We start from the raw sequence: 19581 nt of genomic DNA, 5'->3' as shown, positions 1-19581 counted from the left end.
CAGCAGCATTTTTTTCCCTGTTACATCACCATGACTGGTTGGTTTGCCGCCTCTTATGTGGAACTTGCTCCATCCAGCCCTATCCATGCTGTGACAGCACCCTTCACCGTTCCAGAACGATGCATGGTCATGTTACCAAACCCTGACGCATGCTTTACAAGATTGCCATGTTTATCAGCCCTGACACCCCACTCCCACGTAGAGAGAAGCCGCAGTTGTATAAACATGTCTTATTTATATATTTATTTCATAACTAGTATCATTTTACATCAGAGACTTTAAAACTATGTGGTGCATACTGTTGCATCAGCAAACTCACAGTCTAGGGTTGCGACATCACACATACCAGGTCCATGGCTTGGCTTAAAATTTATTTATTTTTATTTATTTATTTATTTTCATAATTACTGTCATTTTACATCAGAGACTTTTCTAAAAATAGGCGGTAAAATTACACCACCAGCACACTCGCAGTCTAGCTTCCCGCCTCTTGTGGGGACTTTGGAATTCCCGCCCTTGGCTGATTTTTATTTATTTATTTATTTATTCATAACTACTGTCATTTTACATCAGAGACTTTTTAAAATTAGGCGGCAAAATTACTGCATCAGCAAACTAGCAGTGGAGAAGTGTGGCTCAATGGTTAGAGCGGCAGACCCTGATGCAGAGGTCTAGCCCGGGACCAGGGTTCAATTCCCCGCCTCGGCGGGTCTTGGGCTCAAAAATTCCACGGACCTGATAATTCTCGCCTCGGTGCCATTCCAATCATTGAGTCCCACTCTGCAACTCTGGGCAATAGCTTGCTTAATCTCCACAACGGCCCCCACAACGCTAGGATGCCTGGCCTCCACCTTGGGGGTGCCCAGGAGTGGACGCCTCACAGGGAAAGCCAGGATGGGTTCCACAGCGGTATTCGTACAAGCGCCTTGAGACCCTTGCGGGTGAGTAGTGCGCTATACAAGTATCAAATTTACATTTACATTTAGCTTCCCGCCTCTTGTGGTGACATTGGAAATCCAGCCCTTGGCTGGCCGTGGCTACGACCCCACACCATGGTCTGCCAATTAGGAACCCCATATGCATTAGGCACGCCTCCTTGGGGGCTTGGTCTACCCCCAAAAAAGACCCAGCACCACTCTAGGGCTCCCATTCCACAGCTGAACCTCGCCACTGCTGAAGCAACACCAGCCTACAGCCGCAACCACCCGCTGAACATGCCCGGACATGCCCCTGATTGCCCAACCAACATGGCGCACACAAGTAAGTCTCTGCTCAACCAGCCCATAACCCTAAACACCCCTAGTAGGCCCTACCGGGTGGCTTGCCGCTAGCCCTAGCCAGCCCCTGACCCCACCTACACCTCCGCCATTTATGGGCAGGGGGGCGCACACACACACTACACATGCCCCACTCCATGCTGAACTTCGGGGGCTGCACTTCCGGGGCGGAACTTCATGGGCTGAACCTCATGGGATGGACTTCATAGGCTGGACTTCCAGGGCCCGAACTTCCGGGGCCCGAACTTCCGGGGCCCAAACTTCCGGGGCCCGAACTTCCGGGGCCCGAACTTCCGGGGAGGGACTTCCGGGGAGGGACTTTCGGGGCGGGACTTCCAGGGGCGGGACACCTGTCAAAAAATGAATGGTTACGAAAGGTATCAATGTATACTACTTATATGCGTGAGATCAGTCCTCTCCTTAACCCCTGATCGAGGTTCAATTTAAGCGTCTATGATTCTACCAGTTCCTGTAGGAAGTCTGTCCAGATCTCCCGGACTGTGCTAGACATTTTGACGAACTGCAAGAATTGCCGCGGGCCAAAACTGAACACTTGCTGTGCTTTTACAAATGTCATGAATTTACCATCCATTTAAAGGTCGCCCATGGTTGGCACCCCCCTCCAACTACAGTCTCACATTCATGGTGTTCTGTATCCTGATGAAAGGCTGCAACCACAATGGAGGCAGCATCTTGGCATGTGGGGATCTAGGCAGCACAGTTTTAACAGCCCTTTCCCAAGCCTCTGCTGCTTGCCTTGCCAGAAAGGGACATTCCTCCAGGACTTGCGACCCCCTTATGAGTCTCAGACGAAGTTCCGTTTTACCCAAAATTACCGCCAACAACCGTTTTTCTGTGTTTTGTCCCTCGTTACACAACTGCACTGTATATTGCAGTAATCCTGCTAAGTAATACAATAGTAGGTCAGTGAGTTCCAAGCCTCCTTTCACGTTATCTAGCTTTAGTGTCTCCAATTTGACCCTGCTTCGCTTGGCCACCCATACCAATGAAATCAAGAGGGTATATAACTATTGAAATGTTGTCCTATGTATAGCGCAGAATGAGTTCTGGAGAACATATAGGCATGTTGGCAGGAATAGAATTTTGCTGTGCACCATTCTGCCTATGATCAATAACAGGAGCATGTTTCAGAACCTGACTGAGTTCCGTAGTCCCTCCTTCACCTTACCCTTGTTAAGGTTATACTGCTCTGCAGGCTCATGGGCTATTAGTTTGCCCAGGTATTGGAATGCCCACATTTCCAATTTAAGCTCTGGGTCTGGCAGCTCCACACAATCTTTGCCAATCAGTCCTCCCAGTGGAAACAGCACCGTCTTATTTTTGTTGACCCGAATGCCCGAGGCCACACCAAACGTCTCATGTGCCCAGAACAATATTGGGATCGACCGATCCAGCTGTCTTAGGAATACATTGACATAGCATACATGGTGTGCCCCATCTGCATTCTCCAATCCTGTAGGTCATCCCTTAGATATACTGCAAGTGACTGCATGGCCAGGTCAAAAAAGAGGGGGGACAAGGGGCAGCCCTGCCTCGTCCATTGAGCGATGTCTGTGCCCTCCAAGACAACCCCTCCTGGTCAGATACTTGCCACAAGGCGAGTGTATAGCAGCCTTGCCCATTGTAAGAACTGAGGTTCAAACTGCATCTTATGGAGTACCTATCATTAGCTTTAAAAGCTAATACAATTTAATATATAATGAGAAATGTATTGTAGAATGCACCATTTTTGCCATTTTCCCCCCACATTTGAGTGACTGGAGAACCCACCCAAACGCTCCTTGTAGTGGTCAGTCTCTGCTTGCTATGCTCTCTACCTATGCAACCTACGGGTGCTGGCCTTACAAAATTTGCCAGGGCTGCTCTGGGTTTCCAGTCTGGCCCTGCCTTTCCCCCCGGTAAATACATACCTTTACTAACTGTGTCTCCCCAGTCATTGAAACGGTGTGTGTTAACTCCCCCCTCATAAATTTGTAGTATACAATGGTGTGTATCACTCTTCCAACTACGCTCTATAATGCAGGGGTGCATCCAGTATCCTGGCACCGTCATGTAGAGATTCTCCCCCTCAGGGCCAGAAAAACGTATCTCCCCTTCTGTGTACACTCTAACAGCGACAACAGAAAAGAAGAGATGTTATGATTACACAAAAATAACACAGATTGTAGATCCGATCACGGATGCTGTAGGTGTGGGCCATCAGTTATTCGTTTGGATCCCGCAATATCAGCGGATCACGGGGCCCTCCACTGCCCCCAAGAATGGGAGGTGGGAGGTAGGGGTCTGACTACTAGAGTTTTCTGCACTGCCCACGTCCGCAGCCAGAACATCAGTACAGTCAACTCATGGTCAAGGCCTAATTGTCTGGGTAAGGGAGAGACGCATACTCCCCTGCCCCCACAAACGGGTTCACACCATGCGAGTTCTGCGCTTCCTTGGGTTCCAGGAGCTGAAGTTTTCGCTTGCAGAAATCGTGGGGTGGGTTGGTCACATCCTGTTTTTCCACCCCATCCCACGCTTCATTAGGTGTAGTAAAAAAGTACGCTTTGCTCCCTTGGGGACCCTTCAACTTTGCAAGAAATAGGAGCATGCAGTGCAGTTCTGTAGCCCTCAGTTTTTTGTTTGATAGAGGGGAATGATTGTTGGAGGTGCTGGACCTGCTGTGTATAGTCCGGTAATATGCGTATAATTTATTTTTAATATGTTGGGTCTCATGACTAGCACACCAGCCGTAGGATCATGTCCCAATCTCCGCAGTTAAGGAATTTTACTATTATTGTTCATGGGGGTGCACACTACTGGAGCCTAGGGGCCATCGACCTTTGAGCCCTTTCTACCACAAAAACTTCTTATAATATGTTTGGGTCTATAGCCTGTTTAAGCCAGCGTACCAAGAATAGCTCCGGGGCTATCCCTTTAACTCCCTCGGGGAATCCAATAAAGTAAAGGTTGCAGAGGTGTAGGCACCTCTCAGCATCCTCGACCCTCTCCTCCAACTTCCTGCTAAGCTCCATGAAACAGCCAACCGTCAACTTTAAGGTTTGGACTTCCTTCTGCTCAGTGGCCAAAGATCTTTCAGCCACTTTACGCAGATCCACACGGAGTAGGTTGACATTGTGTGAGATGGTGTCTCTTTTAGTTTCCAATGATGAGCATGAGGTTTCAATTGCATCCAGGATTTGGGCCCCTATAGGGTCCCTCAGCACCTGCACTGCCAGGTCGTTCTTCTTCCACTGCTTGCCTCCGTGGCAGCAGACTGAGCTCTTTTGGTTTGCTGAATTCTGTCCTTGCCCATTGTGAGCCTGCATCATGGGGGGAGGGAGATATTTGGTCTGGTAGGCCCTGAGAAGTTAGCCATGTGTAGTTTTTATTTTTTGTACTGTCCTGATTGGGGGGGGGGTGGTGCTGATGTAGATCTCATTTCCCCCTCTCTGCCGATGCTGCTCCAGGGGCTGTCTGCTTATATGAGTCCTCGACTCGCCCCTGCTCTTGACCCCATCAAAAGCACCACAGCCTCTGCAGGACCAAGGGAGGGGACTGGAATTCAGGCAATTAGAATTCACAGGTGGTCTCCTCACAGCCCACCGCTGCCTATCAAGGCTGATCAATGCTCCCCTGCAGCATGCTCCGTACACATGCTCCTCTGCCTCCACCCGGCCCCTCACTGATGGCCGCTGCCCTCTCGGCTGCCGATGCTGCTCTGCTGCCAACTTGCAGATGTCCACCAAGCAGGGCTTGTCCAAACACTGTCTCACTGTTCGTTGCCTTCTCTACTCGTTTCAGTCTCAGTGTGTTCAGCTGCTCACTGCCATCAAAATCATTTTGGCAGTACAGCACAAGGACCTCGACTCACTTGCTGCACTCTACCTTTGCCCAAGCTGCAGAATGGGTCGCTGCAGCCGGCGTGTTCCGCACAGAAAGGGGTTCCACAGTGCACAATTTCTGTAGGGGTCTGATCCACTTTTTGTCCAGGATGACTCAGGATGTTTTCTGGGGCTCCGGGGGCTTGCATATTCAGCTACCTTCCGCCATCTTGTTGGTCAGGCCCCTCCGTTATTTAAAATCTTAATAACTTTTAGTGGTTCCAAAAACAAGCACATTCACCTTTGGGTTCCTTAGTCCCTTTCTTGAATCCCATCCATTCTTCTTCTTTAAAAAAACACAAGTGTCACCATGTTTTTAATGATAATATGTTTTGTACGCCACTGCACCTTCTAAATATTATGTCCAGCACCATTCAGAAACCACTCCACTAATCTAAACTTGGATATTCATTCCAAAGTATACTTAGAGATGGAGACACTTCCTCACATGATAACAAAAGAGCTACACCCGGGCAAGCTAGCTGTGATGAAGTATGCTTAATCGCTTCAGTTTTCCAATTATGTATTTTCCTATTAGGCAGTTGTCTCACACCATTTATCACCCATTACATCTCTCCACTGTGCCCTGGTATACAGAAGTGTTTTTTTTAACAAACAATTGTAGTAGTAAAAACTTTCCACACTTCCTGAACAATAACACTTTTTGTCAGGGCAAATCCTCAAAGCCACTAAATTAACCTGGGATATGGCACAGAGCAGAAAGGTTTAACTTAGTGCAATGTGCAAAGTATTTAACAGTAATAAATTTAAAATAGCAAACAAAAAAATTGCAACCCAAATTAGAACAGAGTACAATTGAATGAACAAAAGGACACCAAAATGACAAAAGTCCAATAAAGAGAACTGGAGATATGAATTTATAAATGTTTAAGTCAAAATAGCACCAAAAAGCATTACGTGCCAATGATAGTCCATTGTCATGCGGTAAAGCTGAGGTCCGATACACCAAGCAAATTGGTCCTAGTGATATTATGAAAGTCAACAAGTTCTAAAAAGCTTCTATGTACCACTTTGGAAAGAGACTTTGCCATTTTTTGAAGAAAAAAATTTACTTTGTCACTTTTTGAGAATTTAAAGCCTCCCAGGATGGGACACCGCTGAAACTGTACCGCAGCTGTGTAACCGAAGGCCGGATACCTGAACCAGGTTGGTTCCATCGGCACTTTGGAGATTGGTTGCTGAAAATGTTCTGAGGGGAGAGCATGTCCAGTTCTTCAAGGCTCCTCTCAAGTCACAGACAGCCGGTCCAGTCCCCTTTTGATCCTCTTTCGGTCCAGACAGTGTTCTGAGGTGTGTGCCATGGGGTGCCACATTTATGCCTGCATCCAGCTCGGGGTTGGGGTTATTCCAATCTATAATAGGGAAACCCTTCTCCATTCCTGCAAAGCCTGGGTGACCACTTCTTCTACGCCTCTTTTTACGGACAGAAAATCAGCTTTTGGTCCCTTATTCACTGGTACACCTATCTGCCACCATTATATGAGTGCCACCTTTATATGTTAGTGCTATTATTTGCCATATTCAGACCTAGAGGCCTGCCTCTACCTCTGATGATAGAAAACAGTAGCTTGATTTACACACTGAGTAAGAGTGATGATAACATTGACCCTTGCAAAACCACACAATCAACTTTCACCTCAGATGATACAAAAAAGGTTAAACTTAACTAACTGCACACGCTAATAAGAATACATCAAAATCGTCTTAACCCTGCATCCGATATTGCTCTCGTAAGACAGTTGAGTAATAAATCAAAGTCCCCAGCATCGAATGCTGCAGAAAGGCCAAGAAGATCAATAGTGATGGTCTCCATCATCAGCAATAGTTATACCATCAACCAGCATTATACCAATACTCTCTCAGTGCTGTGCAGCAGTGTAAAGCCTGCTCGATGAATGCTCAGCTTCAAACAATGAGCCATAAAAGCCTGCAGCTATGATGATACAACTCTATCCAACATTTTAGACACACAATGAAGACCTCCAAGTACATGGTTGTTTTGCAGGGTATCAGGATCTAATCAGACCTATTTCTGAGAGGAGTCAATCCTGATATTTTCAGACAGTTTGGCATCTCACTTATTTTAAGTGAATGGTTAAAAAAAGTGGCTATGCAGGGAACCAGTTGTTTATTTTACCATATTATTGGGGACTTAAAAGTCTTTCCCCCAAATCTGGATGAAGAAGCCATTGCTATGTCAACTTGTAATGCTGATGTTCTATGAAGAGCTGTGTTGTATAAACTGTCCACTGCTTTCATAGTTCTCTCACAAATTCACATGCTTTTAAATATTTCCTATCAGCATGCTGTGTGTGTTCAGTACATTTTCCACATCAGTCTAAAAACACATATAATTGGTACAGTAACCTTTGTAGCCTACACACTTCGTTGTTTTCGTTTGTCATGAAGCAAGTTTAAACTTCACTCTGGGACCTTTTAACAGCACTTCACAGGTGCTATTAGAGAGGTATGAGGTCTTCAGATAGCTCGTTAGCTAGAATAACCCCGCTCTCTCCGATAGTTTTTTAAACATGTAAAGAAGAGTTGGGGTGATGTTAATATGGGGACATGGAAGACATGGGGACATAGAAGTTAATATCCACTCTGGTTTCTTCAGCCTATTTAACTGGCTGCGTGAGTGCCATCAAAGCTATAGTCAGAATGGGCTCTTTTGTATGACTCTCTGAGCAGTGGTCAAAATTATTCAGATTTTGACAAAAAGACTGGGTGACATTACTATAGAAAATATGCAAAATTTCTAAGGCTAAAGATCCCTTGTTATCAAGCATGGCGGCAGGGGGATTAGGAAAGGGGAAATCACCTAAAAATAATTATGCTATCTGCAAATTAATTATGGACCACACCCTGTCTGTCCTCGGGGTACAACACTTGGAATCCTGGCTCATTCTAGAAGAATGAAGTTGTCCACAATGCTAATGTCTTTGGCAGGACAAATCCTCAAACATTTAAATTCTACTGGGGGAAATGTGTTTCTTTGCAGTGAAAATTGTCTTGCCTTTTGTATGCTATTGTAGCATTTGTTGTTTAAGTATCTCTTTATGCTTACATTGATTAAATGTCCATTTCCAATCGACATAGATCCAATGTCTGCTGCTCTGTGCATGGATCCAGCACCCATGCCAGTTAACACAGACCAGTCTCCACTGCTAGTCAGCAGGACCCTTGTTCCCATAGCTGATCTGGATGGATCCAGCACCCATGCCAGTTGGGATAGACTAATCTCCACTGCTAGTCAGCAGGAGCCTTGTTCCCATAGCTCGTCTGCATGGATCCAGCAATCACTGCCCTTTTAATGTACATTCAGCATCCACTGTCAGAATCCAGCACCTACTGCTGATCTGCAGATAATTTTGTCGGTTTGTAGATATCCAGCCCCTACAGTATGTGTGCATGACTTCAGCATCTGGATCTCCATAGATCCAGAACCCAGGGTCATTCTTTACAGACCCAGCAGTCAGTGCTACCTTTAATGAATCCAAAACCCACTGCAATGATGAACAGATCTAACTCCTGCCTCTTAGTGCAAGTCTCCACAGATCCAGAACCCACTGCCAATCTGCAGGGGGTTCTAGTGACAGCGTCAGGAATATCGTTTTTTCACAACCAGGCCCACTGCATTTCTGTTTGAGGTATATACTCACTGTCATGGAGGGTTCCTGTTCAATCAGCTCATAATTCAGTTGTTTAAAATACACAACAACCTTCACAAAGTTGTCCCTGAAAAATAGACAGAAGTATGTGAAAATGCAATTTACGTGGGAGTAGTTTTACAATGAAAGACTGTGACAGGACAGAATATACAAATTACCACAGAGCTATGGAGGCACAGCAGAGAACACGTGCAAGAAAAGCATCCAAGTACCTAAATGACCAATACTGAAAGTTTGTGCACAAACAGCTTTGGGCAAGAACAGAAAAAAACAAGCATTGGCATAGCCAATAGGTCTCGCCTTTGAGACCTTATAAGTGTTTAGCCATGCAACAGTTGCATAACTAAATACTTATAAGGTCCCAAAAGCATGACCTATTGGCTATGCAAAGCGAAAGTGAAAGTGATCACGATCAAACATCAAAGCGGCTGCGCGGCCGCGAAAGTGAAACTGTACTGTACTGCACTGTAGGTCTAGGCTGGCCTGGTAGCACTTTTTGGAGCCCAGGCGAGACCTAAAGACCAGCGCATGCGCTGGGTCAGGCGAGACCTGAAAACGGTTAATAGGAAATGTCAAAGCCAGAGCAGAGACAGTGTGGCTAGAGGCCTCTGGGCAAAGGAGTGTTTAGACCAGACTATATTTGCTCTGAAGACCTAGAATTAGTGTATACGTCACAGAAGAAACTCCACCCAAGAAAAGTATCTCTTTACTAAAGAGTAAGAGCAGAGAACCTATACATTACATGTCTCTGGGTAATGTATGCCTAAGAGTGAGGATATGTGCTCTGTGAGCATTTGAATGTTGATAGGAATTGTGCATAAGGGTCTTATTAATGGTAGAGTCTGAGCAAAGAACCTTTGGAGTACTGGTATCTAACTGGCTGAAAGTAAAAAGAAGAGGTACAGTCTGAAAAATGTTTCTGGATAGGGAAGGAATGTTAGCAGAGTTCAGGCATGGAAAGTAATAGAAAGATTAATGGACTCCAATGAAAAAGCTAAAAAGGGGCACATGTGAAATGGCTCACTCGTTAATTGAAAGCCGGTGCAAAGACATGGAAAACAGAAGGCCTCTGGGCATTGGAATTAAGTATTCAGTGTCGTATTATAATCAGAAGTCTTAAAAAAGCTCTATCTCATGTTATATCGTCATTCTCCCTTACTGTACTGGAACTGTATTTTCTCATACTAAAACGTATGCACCACTAAAGAGGCTTTCTAGGCATCTTGCATAATCAGCAAAAAAGTACCTATGGAAGTGGCAAAAGTGAAAAAGTTGTCAAATCACACTACGCATGTGAGCAACACATGGGCAAAACATGGCCAATGGTAGTGTATACAAAGTATTCACCAAATTAAATGGGAGGCTAATTCAAGAAAAAAAGACACAAGATTGCATGGCCATGCCCACTCTTGCTGGCCATTACTCCAATCAAGAAGACAATAAAAAATACCATCTACAGAAATGCCACTACACACGCACACACACACCCACATACACACACTCACACACAGCTATTGAAATCACAACCTAACATGTATACAAATGTAAAGCAAACATGTATTTCATGCATATGAACATAAGAAACAGGAAGATCAAACAAAAAACAACATAGTGAATAATTGAGCAAAGAAGTGTAGCTAATATATGGCATCACAGATGAAGCACATTATTTTTCTGATAAAAGTATTCAGTAAAATTATCATTAAATACGGGTTCAATAAATAGGTGAACTGATTAATTATTAGTAGAAAAAATAATACACTTTGATATGTAGGGTATATAAATTAATGCTAGTCATATTGCAGTAATTAAATATCATGATCTGTTTTATGCTATATTGTGAATTGAACATAATACATAATATAGTCTGGTGTACTGAGTTAGTGAATCTAGTCTATTAATTGATTTATTTTTTGTATTGTTATGTAACATTTATTTTCCTACTTTAGTGCTTTGTTTATTAAGTTCTAAGTTCCAAATGAATGAGAAAAGTCCTACAGAGGTTGTAGACACAAATTCATAAAGTTAAAGTAAACTTTCAGAAATCTACATGGATTTTTGTTATACAAGTGGATATGTGAACATAACCAATAGTGGAAATGTCTAGTTTATTGACACAGATATCTTGGAATGATAATGCTATAAACACTGTGACTGAATGAAATAAAATCTTAAATTTATTATTATTACTGCATGAGATTCACCTAACAGAAACGGAAGCTATAACATTTCAACAGAGCTCAGACTAGAAGTACACAGTTATCAATTTAATAAACACTGTGGTATACATGTTCTATTTCAGAAGCATTTCAAGGTTTCTGTGAAATAAGAGAAACATGTGTCAGAAGGTAGATGGAAAATCTTAAAATTAGTTGCTGATGGGGTGAATGTAACTTGACTGAACGTATATCTACTGAGTGCAAAGCCACCTTTGTTACTTCATCACAATTACATTAAAAAAAACTGATTTCAAATCAATTTGACAATGTGATTTTGCAAGCTGATTTTAGTTTGACACCAGTTCTGTAAAACTTTAGAGCTTGTAAAGACATTGAGTCTCAAGACCCAACAACTAGTGTGTACTCTAAGACTGTTATGACAAAAAAACTTCTTGATCCCATGTTGTTCTTAAATTAGACACTATAACGCTATTGAAATGTGCACCTGTTGTTTTGACAGTTTTCAGAGTACCCAGAGATAAACATTATTTTGTATAAAAACTAAATTCTTAACTTCTCGAAAACATTTCAAATAACAAGGTCCTTAAACAAATTCTAATTCTTTACAAAGAAATACAAGAATTGTAATCTCCTCAACCCGTTTGTGAAATGTAAAATGGTTTACTAAAATAATATTTCTTGCTCAAATGTCAAGATTTAGGAAATAAATACAATAAAGCTATATTCTTTAAACACAAATCTGTAGAAACTACAATCTGAGCCAATATGTTTTTTTAAGCAATGATCAAAAGATATGCATAGATGCAGCAAAGCATATTTTAGTCCACACTTGTATTCCAAGATGTATGCAACATATTGAGCTGCATGTCATCCTCTTCGTGGTTGAGATCACAGGTGCTTCTGTCTGAAATTTCTTTCGTATTCTTTTCTATTTTGCAAGCTTTTAATGTTTTGTATATGACAAAACCACCTTGATTTGTTGATAACCAGTCCTGAGTTCGATTTTTCTTCATGAAATGACTTTTGACAATAAGGTGTTTGGGTGCCGGTGCCTTCCTGGACGATATTTAAGTGTAGTTACCTGATAGATGTCCAATGTCATTGTCATTGCTGATAAGATTTCAATGCTTTAGGATTTTTTTTACTTGATTGCATATCTTTTTGTAAGTCAGAATTAGTCTAATTGTGTTATTCTTTAGCTTTGCCAAGCCCTGTTCCCTTCTCATGATCATAGTTTCTGTTCTTGTTTTAGTTTTTGATTTTTCAAATCCTTGTTTAACTGTAGTTAAGGAGTACTCTTTTTTACTGAAAATGTTGTTTTACATCTTCACAGTTTTTATTGAATTCAGCCATATCAGGGCAATTTATTGTCATTCTTACAAACTTGCCATATGGAATGTTTCTTATTAGGGCCTTTTGGTGAAAACCTTTTCAATAAAATGTACTATTTGTTGATGTCACTTTTTAGTACAGCGTGGTCTTCAGGTTTTTATCCTTAATGTATATTCGAATATACAAGGTGTTTATTTTCTCATTGTTAGCGGTGTAGGTAACCACAGCCTTTAATGTTCAGACTGGAAAAATAGTTGTGGAACTTCTTTACAGATCCATTCCAAATAATAAACAAGGTATTGACATATCTTCGCCACCAGATTGTTTTCTCCAGAAACTGATAATTTTGTTTGCTTCAATTCTTTTCACATCAGCCCATCGCTAGGTTTGTGTAGCTTGGAGAGAAATAAACGCTATGTCTGTTCCTCTTTTCTGTCTATACAATTGGTGGTTGAACTAAATGTTATTATTAACACAGTCAATCATTGATAATAGCATTTTGGAGTGTTCAAGTTCCCAAATGTTGCATTGCTTAAGAAAAGTACTCACAGATGTTCAACATAATGTCTTGTTTGATGGATATAAAAATGTAAATGTTGTATACTTGTAAAGCGCACAGCTGCCCCAGCGCTGTATACCGCTGGGGAACCCATCCTGGCCTTCCCTGTGAGATGGTCCCTACTGGGCATCTCCAAGGTGAAGACAAGCATCCCCGGCGCTGATGGGGCCGTAAGTGGAGATTAAGCAAGCTATTGACCAGAGTTGCTGAGTGGGATCCATGGTTAGAGTAGGCACCGAGGCGAGAATTATCAAGTCCGCTGACCTTGGCCCAAGACCCTGCCGTGTCAGGAATCGAACCCTGGTCCCAGGCCGACCTCTGCTTCCGGGTCTGCCGCCTCTAACCAGTGAGCCACACCACTCCACAAATACATGATGAGACCACATTGAATGTTACCCGGGAGTAGTCCTTCTGCCAATTTGTATTGGATAAAATGCGTAGTAATGCTTGTGTATCTCTAATGTTTAAGCTTAGCCTTTTTACTATCAGAGGTAGACTGTAGTCCACATACTGTGATATCTTTTCAAATAGAGAATTTAATGTGGACACTCCTAGTGGCCCAGTGGGATTAGCCAAACATTTATGTATTTTTGTAAGAAAATAAATTGTAGGTATTGTTGGTCTTTTTGTTTCCATGTAGCGATATTTATTCGTGTTCATTTTTAACTGGGTATACCAGGCTTCCAATAATTCAACAAATATTTAATTGATGCAGTTCCTGTGAAGTTTTTCATACGGTGCTCCAATTATTTATTTGTCTCACTGCTCCTTTAATGTATTTTTCTCTGCTCATTATTACAATGTTTCCACCTTTATTGGCCGGTTTTATGATGATATCTTTGTTTTCTTGAAGACACTTAAGTGCTTATCTTTGTTTCATGGTTTAGGTTCTCATTATTTCCTTGAGTTCTGATCTTTCCCATCTGTTCTACATTTTGAGATACCAATACATGAAAAATATCCATTGTATTTCCTGGTGTCAAAATTGAACAATATCATGTTTGTCATTTACATTACAGTATTCAGGTCTAATGCTGATTAATAGTTCTTGTAAGATTCAACTTTTAATTGTTCTTGATTTATCTTTATTAGTTCATATAGATTGATTAGATATGGAATTTGCTCAATCACAAGGTTGGAACCTTCCTGTTGACATCTTTCTTAAGTCAGAGTTGATTTCCTTTTTTCTTTATCTCATCTATTCTTGCCAGTTTAAACCTCTCACATATTTACGTATTCTAGTTTCTACAAAGTCAGTGTTGGTCTTGACAGAAAGAGATTCCTTTATTCAGTACTGATTTATTTTCCAATGTTGGTCTATAGTATGACAGCTTCACAATTAAGCTTTTGTCCTGTGTTGCTGCATCACACCTTTGTGTCCTGGTTGTGTAAAGGTCATGTTCTTTCTTCTGAGGCTTCTCCTTGTCTTTTTCTTGCTTTTGACTGCTTCCATTCTCTTCTTCTCCATTTTATTTCTCTCTATATATATTTGTCACATTTAATTTCCTCTAAAAAAAAGATTCTCTGTGTTTGTTTTTCATATGTGACTGGTGTTCTTTCCACACTACTCACATTAGTTTCAGCCTTGCTAGTTTTTTCTAAGGATGCTGTTTCCATCAGTGTCTTATCCAATTCAGGTTTCTTTTTGAGGATATCAAAAAGTTTTGCAAATGTCCATATCGTACCCTCAGCATAATCCTTTTCACCTTTAAAAAACTTTCAGTTGTTTCTTTTCATTTCCATGTTGATATTTCCTATCATATTTAATTAGAGTTTCCATCTTATTTTTTAGCTTTGCATGTTTTTACACCCCATTCCTGAAGCAGTTCCAGACTGGTGTCTGGATGATTCATAATGATGAAGATTCTAAATCCTCTGAGGACTCGATTGACTTCTATGTATTTTTGTAGCGTGATTATGTCCCAGCTCTTGCCTATCTCTTTCTTGTGTAATCTGTTCAAAAATTAAAAGAATGTTTTAAATCCATTTTTCCCTTGTTTACATTTTGAGGTCACAATTGGTTGTGTTGCGTTCTAGTAGTTTTTCTCTCAAATAATGCAGTTGCTTACGCAGCCAAATCCTCTGCTTTAAAATTCACCAAGAAGTAACACAACCCTTCAAACAAGCATTGGCATAGCCAATAGGTCTCGCTTTTGGGACCTTATCGAGTTTTCATTTTTAAGGCCCCTGCATTTAGATATTAAATAACCGCGCACTTTAGCGTGTTTTCTATAAACAGAGGCTTGGATTGCAGGTATCCGATGTTGCATTCCCAGATATGGCTTTGTTGTGTCTGTGGACTAAAAAGAAGCTGAGCCCAGAAAGCACAGAGAGGATACATGTGTGAGGGGGCAAAAGTCTCTTCCTGGCAGTCAGAAACAATGCGAGGAACCTGCTGCAGACAGAGGCAGGGCCAGCCTAGCCTGTAGTACAAGAAACGCAAAAGAGAAAAAAATATATATTTTCTAAAAGGAGTAAATAAATCCGCGCATGGGGCAGAATGAGGCGTGCCTTCCTGGCTTTTTTGGTATCAATCACACAGACAGTGGCCTCTTTTGATTAAACCCCAAATTATAATTGGGCAGCGGCAATCATGTGACAGCCAATTTGGTCCAATTTCAACCTTGTCTCCATGAATTCAATAGTTTAATGGTATCACGGTCCCCATACGGCTGTAATCAGTGAATTAGAAAAAAAAACACACTCACCGAGATTTTATGAAAGTTTTAGTACTTCTGATTATTAATTGTAGTGCACAGGATAGGACTGAGGGGGTGGGGCTGCCAAGCAGTATAGTGCAGTGTGTCTGTGACTAACCTTAGATTTGGAACATTATTCGATTTTTCAAATCATTACAGACATTGGTTTACTTAAAAAAAAAAGTGCAAATGTCCTCAACTCTCATCAGTGGAAGAGGATATTTGAAAACGTATTCCCAAAGTGTGGAAAAGGTAAACATTTGAGGCTTTATCGTGAACAAGGACATGGAAGCAACTACTCATGCTACTGGAGAGGACAGAAAACAAAAGGATATTTTTGCATGTTTTACCCCAGCTTGTACATCTGCACAAATTTTCCTACCGTGGATGAGAACCATGACACAGTCAGGAAGATTTTTTAACACGTCATTTTTGAAACATTGAAGAATCTGAAATAAAGCAAATTGCCTTCTGTTTTACCTCCCACGCGTTCTAGTTTATGGCATATTTCAGAGGACGTTAAACTAGTAAAAAGGAGTGAAGTGGTCTTGGGGCTTGCCAGACAGAGGAAGAAGCACGAGTGCTTGAAAAGTGCAGACGCGCGCGCAGCCAGGCTAATTGCTCTTAATGAGGCCAGCAGAGTGACGAGATCTGTGGTGGGGGCGGGGGAAGGAATTGAAGCGCGGAGAGAGGCACGCAAAGCGCGTGCCCGCGCACATGCACTCAAGCTCTAGGCCGGCCATGGCAGCATCTGGTAGCACTTTTTTTTACCCCTTTACTAAAAGTCGAGCAAGCAGCGCATGCGCTGCTCTAGGCTCGACCTAAAAAGGAAAACTCACACTGTTTGTCACTTCCACTTATTGGCACACAACTTTACACCTTCAATAATCAGTCTTTCACCATAGTCATAGTCTGTTATTGCTTACGAGTCCACTCCACTGCATGCAGTAAATCGTACATAATCGTACATAATCATCAAGACATTCTAGTGTCTTAACTAGGGAGACATCTGCCCAGGGGGGACCCTTTGATAAGCCACAGCTCCACTGTTTGTTATGTTCTGGTTCTTTTTTCCACTTGCGAAATGCAATTTCTCTTACTTCTTCTGGTGTGAACTTTGCTTTTTAAATAGGGTCGCAGACCGATGTGGCTTGCCTTCTGTGTGAGACGTGTTATTTTAAAGTCATTGCTAGCCTTGACTGGTACCCAGTGAAGGTCTCTTAGAATGGGTGAAAAGCTCTCTGTTTCCTTTGTTCCTTTGACCAGGTGAACAGCAAATTACACCATGGCTTTAGGAGATGCTAGGGAGGTTTTGGGTAGACCAATTAAAGCAGCTAGCAGGACACTGCCTGCATCCAGGAGAGAGAGAAAAACAGAGATCGTGCTACTGTTCTGAAGTCTAATGGTGCGTTAGTAGGCTTGAATTTCCAGAGTACGGTTAAAAAGTTCAGGCCATCTTTAATATGTAGACCTGCATAGATGTTCTCTGGTCAATACAAATCACAAGTGATTTTGCATAGGGTATCTATCGGAGGGGTGGCTTAGAGGGCATAATATGTGGAATCAAGACTGTAATGGAAGCGGTCCATTTTAGATGGGTTTAGTTTAAGAAAGAACATGTGCATCTGGTAGGTTTGATTTACTAAAATTTGTAAAGGCTGTGGGCCTAATTACAATGTCGGGCGGACTCAAGTCCGCCTGACACCGTCTTGGTCCTGGGACTGACCGACCTCCAGTCAGCAGTCTCGACCACCTAATTAGGATGCGACTGAACACTGTTCGGTCGTATTCCTACAATTCCCTTTGGGAGCATGCATTACGGCTGTAAACCGGCCGTAATACATACTCCCATAGAGAAATGGGAGGTGCTGTTCATCCCTGCACCCCGTGGCAGGCACCCCAAGGTGCCTGGCTCGGGGTGCAGGGATCAACGGGCGGCACCATAGGTGCTCCTCGGCCACCAATCAGAGGCTGCGCACACAAGGGGGCCCGGCTGGGGGGCCCCCAAACAGCTATGCAACATGGTTTCCATGTCATACTGGCTGGAATGGAAACCATGCCGGAAACCGTGCATCGTAATCCCAAGGGCAGTAAGGCCCACCCTTTTTGCGAATACGAGCCGGTTCCGACTAGCCGACAGCCGGAATGACTAGCTGGTTTCACTTCCGACAGGCTGATTCATAATCAGTCGGTCGGAAGTGAAACTGACGATGGCAGTCGTCAGGCCTCCGACCAAAGGTCAGAGGCCTTACGACCAACATTATAATCGGCCCCTAACAATGGTTCAAGAGCTTAAGATTTTCAAGTACAGTTGGGTATCATCTGCATACTGATAAATTATTAATGTACTAAAGTAGCTTAAGTTCCTAACTCAATGTAACAGTCATATGTTGCCATAACAATATTAGAATCGCTAACAGTGTGCTAATTATAAGCCTAATATAATTAATTGATCAAACATTAACTAAGACTTGGCGTAACAAATTAAATAAAGTAATTACTGAAAAAATGTATGTGGATCACATTGGCATATAAAAAGCAGAACATATAAAATGACATTAGATAGGTGAGAAATAATCTTCAATTCACCAAGTCACACCTGAGTCACCAGCTACTTTTGGAACTAAAAGCTGGAAATTTGATAAACCTCTTTGAGAAACCAAGAAAGATTAATTTCTGGAACATATCCATTGAAAGCTGGAAAGGCATGTGTGAAGAGTCTGGGGGTTGTGTTTTAATACAAATGAACTTTTGTCCAGACAGTTTAATCTATACAAAGGCACTAAACAGGGATGTCCACTGTGTAACTATGTGCTATGGAATCTCTCTTTATTGTCATCAGATTTATTAATACCATTGTAGGAATTAGAATAGGCAATATAGACTAACCCTGGGCGTAGATCGTGTAGTAGCGCTACGCGTAGCTACGCGAAGTGCACTTCGCACTACGCGAGATACGCGTAGCACTACGCGAACTGCGTAGTGCGCTGTTCGCAATGATTGCACATTGCCGGATGCTTGTCCGCACTGTGCAATCATTGAAAATGGCATCGTGCACAGTGCGAGCTGTCATTTTCTGCCGCTCGAGTAGATTTATACTCGAGCGGCAGCTTTCTCAACGCGGACTGGTAGTTTCTCATCCCGAGCGGTCACGAGCATACGTGACCACTCGCAATGAGATTCCTGCCCTCCCCGTGTTGAGAATCTCGCCGGGAGGTTTATTTTCCACGCTCGCGATCGGCACTTTGATGTTGCTGATTGAGAATGAGGAAAAAGTCTCGCCGGGATGTCATTTTGCTCGCTCGCGGTCGCCAACTTGACGTTGAAGACCGCGAGCGAGCAAATAATGCCAACTACGCTACGCGATTTTGCACTGTGCTACGTGCAATTCGCGTAGCGCGAAGTAGTACAAACTACGCAAACTTCGCGAGAGTAGCGTAGTTGTCCGCCCAGGTTTAATACAGACTACACATGTTACTTGCATGCAGATTACATGCTGTTAATTCTGTTGATGCTTCAGATTTATTACTGTTTGTGTAAGCATTATGGGCTAAAATGAAAATGATAAACATGAACATCTTGCATAGAGTGTTGTATGTTTCTCAAACTGCTTGTGCCCACACTTTTTACATGCAGTTTGGGAATCTGATGGCACAATTTTATTTGATCCCCCCCACCCCCCAAAAAAAACCTCTTTATTATGAATGGGGAGACTGAAAATACAATTAAAGCTGACTTTGCTAGATTGAAAGAATATCATATGGCTTTTGTATTCATGCAGTTGTGGAATTGTTCAGAAGATTATAATCGTGAATTTCCTAAGTGATTTGAGATTTGGAAACAAGAAATGTAGTGCCTTATTTAGACCCTGGCAGACACTCTGCCAGGGGGCATAAGTCAAGACCTCAAACACATGCTTGGGGACTGTCTGCACTATTTAGAAATGCCCACTTGCCTG

The 19581-nt window shown here is 42.5% G+C and overlaps 1 protein-coding gene across 1 annotated transcript in view; it reads right to left on the bottom strand.

Moving 5' to 3' along the window:
* The window catches only part of LOC146868554 (epithelial sodium channel subunit gamma-like), a 211230-nt gene that overhangs the window by 34960 nt on the left and 156689 nt on the right, over nt 1-19581 (bottom strand). Inside the window, exon 10 of the mRNA XM_085611221.1 lies at nt 8845-8920. Within this exon, the coding sequence (XP_085467347.1) occupies nt 8845-8920 (76 nt within the window). The remainder of the gene's footprint in view (nt 1-8844; nt 8921-19581) is intronic.

This window comes from Triturus cristatus, chromosome 1_2, assembly GCF_964204655.1.
Source record: "Triturus cristatus chromosome 1_2, aTriCri1.1, whole genome shotgun sequence".
NCBI classification, from domain to species: domain Eukaryota; kingdom Metazoa; phylum Chordata; class Amphibia; order Caudata; family Salamandridae; genus Triturus; species Triturus cristatus.
Note: the sequence above shows the minus strand (reverse complement) of the source record. Positions and strands in the feature narration are given on the sequence as shown.